This window comes from Microtus pennsylvanicus, chromosome 15, assembly GCF_037038515.1.
Source record: "Microtus pennsylvanicus isolate mMicPen1 chromosome 15, mMicPen1.hap1, whole genome shotgun sequence".
Lineage (NCBI taxonomy): Eukaryota > Metazoa > Chordata > Mammalia > Rodentia > Cricetidae > Microtus > Microtus pennsylvanicus.
Window position 1 is genome coordinate 12,298,914 of NC_134593.1, and position 2,726 is coordinate 12,301,639.

General features: G+C 38.6%; 1 gene segment (V, D, J or C); it reads left to right on the plus strand.

The window, feature by feature from the left end:
* Window positions 1-1,318: 1,318 nt before the first annotated feature.
* LOC142836045 (T cell receptor alpha variable 23/delta variable 6-like) lies at window positions 1,319-2,287 on the plus strand. The segment is given in 2 exon segments: window positions 1,319-1,404; window positions 1,545-2,287. Coding segments are annotated over 2 exon segments (486 nt in total).
* The last annotated feature ends 439 nt before the right edge of the window (window positions 2,288-2,726 follow it).

The window sequence follows — 2,726 nt, forward strand, 5'->3', positions numbered from 1 at the left end:
GTTTCACATGGAGTTAGTTGGCCACATTGGGCCACCAATTATTGTAAAAAGAGAGAGCCCTTTTTTGTCCCAGCCACCTACCTAGTTTACATCTGAAATAATCACACAAAAACTGTATTCATTAAAACATGGCTTGGCCATTAGCTCAAACTTCTTATTGGCTAACTCTTACACATTAGTTTAACCCATCTCCATTAATCTGTATATTGCCACATGGCTGTTTCTTATCAGAGATTCTAACTGGCATTCATCTTAGGCAGAGAATCCATGGCTTTTCTGACTCTCCCCTTTTTCCAGAATTCAGTTCTGTTTTCTTCACCTACCTAAGTTCTGCAATATCAACTAGGCCAAGGCAGTTTCTTTATTTATTAACCAATGTTAACCAATGAAAGCAACACACAAACCAATGGAACTCCTACACCAGATCCTTCCTTTAATAATATAATTGCCATAATCAGCAGCACACAATAATTGTACATGACAGTGGGTTTGCTGTAAAATCTTAGTATATGCATTTGCAGTGATTTCCTCATAGTCATCTTGCCTCCCCTTCTGTGCTCCTCTCCATTTCCCTGTTCCCTCTCCCACTCATCTTACTCATTTGTATAGCTTCTATTCTCAGATCATCTTTACTTTCTTTTTTCCTTATTTTTATTAGTTTTCACATATGAGAACACATATGTGTCACTTGTCTTTATATGTTTGCTTTTTTTTTTTGCTGTACATGATATCATTCAATACCACCTTTCTCCAGCAGATGGAGCCAGTTCATTTTTCCTTGTGGCTGAATATTACCTCAGGTACAGTAATTTCTGTCAGTTGACAGGTGGTACCTAGGCTGCAGCTGCATCTTGGCAATAGTGAATGGTACTGTCATGAACACGCATATGAAGGTGTCTCTCTTATATTATGACCTCAGTTCTCCTGAATAAATGTTCATTGGATTATTGGGCTTTCTTTTTTCTTCATTTTTCTTTCCTTTCCTTTCTTTACTTTTTTTCTTTTTTCTTCTCTCTCTTGCTCTTGTCATTTTTCTTTCTTTTTTTCTTTGTATAGTTCAGAAAATCTACAATGATATTCTTGGTGGCTAGACGAGCTCACATTTCCACCATCGCTGTATATTGGTAGGATTACAATAAGGGGATTTCTGATTCTCAATGTCTGCATTTTCAGTAATAATGAAAATGCAAATTTGGGCAAAACAGGGAAGTACTTCCTACATCAGAATTAGCTTTAGACAAAGTGTTTGTAAGAGGCGGAGCCTGTTGAAAGTACTAAGTCACTGTGAAGTTGAAGTCTGTGTTCTGGGTAGATAAAAGGCCACCAGAGTACTACACAAGCTTCTAGGAAGAATGGACAAGATCCTGAAAGCGTCATTATTAGTCTTAACCCTTCACCTAGCCTGTAAGTCATGATATCCAGAATATAAGATTAATTTGGAGGCTTGGAATAACTGGGGAACCAGACAAAATCATGAATGATGAAACCATAATCAGGTAGGACATACAAGGAAACCTAATGACAACTGTTATTTCTCTACACAGGGGTGAGTGGCCAGCAGGAGAGATCTGACCAGCAGCAGGTCAGACAAAGCCCACAATCTCTGTCAGTCTTGGAAGGAGAGACTTCAGTTCTAAACTGCACTTATGAGAAAAGCGCATTTAACTACTTCCCATGGTACCGGCAGTTCCCTGGTGAAGGCCCTGCATTACTGATAGACATACGTTCAGTGTTGAACAAAAAGGAAGATGAACGATTCACAGTCTTCTTCAGGAAAAGTGATAAACAGCTCTCCTTGCACATCAGAGATTCTCAGCCTGGAGACTCAGCCACCTACTTCTGTGCAGCAAGTGCACAGTGCTCTCCAGGTGCCTGCAGCCCACACCCAAACCTGCAGTTGAGGCTCCAGCAAAGCCCTGCTGTGGGGTTTGAGTCTGGCGAAGGTGCAGAGGAGTTTTCCTTTGCAGGAAATTCCTAGTGACTCAGTGAACTTAAGGATTAGACTCATTCAGGCCACAGATAGAACAAGTTGAAATCATAGCTTGCTTTTCTCCAGTCTCCCTTTGCTACCCACGCACCACTGAAGTTTTACATTTATTTACTTAACTAGTTTAGGTGAATGCAAATAGTTCTCTGTGTGCTTGGTTTTTAGTTTAGTTTGTCATTTGTTTTTTGTTTTGTTTGTTTGTTTGTTTTTTCAGATTGGGTTTCACTGTAGCTTTGGAGCCTGTCCTGGACGTGTACTTGGTTTTTACCAAATGGAATTTATAAAGTCGCCATCTCCCTATACTCCTGTCAATGTGTGGTTATTACACCCCAAGGCTTTCATTGTGACTTTTGTGCTGGAAATCATATAGAATAGTCTTTTGCCTTACTTTTCTCTGATGACAAGAGAAGCAGTGATTTACATGACCATTGTCCACTTCTAATTCCTCTTATTTTGTCACTTACATACCCAATTACCTTAAGAAATTCAGGTGTGTTAACTTAAACATACAAGACTGTAAGTGTGTCTACAATAGACAAATGATATCATTGGGGGAAGAATGGAATTTACTCATATAGTAAAAATGCATAACTTTAACTAAAGAAATAATTTCACATGTGCATTTTGTAAATGAGAAAATAGAGTTTTGAATGTAATTTTTAGCTCATAAAAGCAGCTGAAGTACATGAAATAGAAAAAGGACCATCTTGTTGAATACTTTGTGTGTTTACTCACTTAA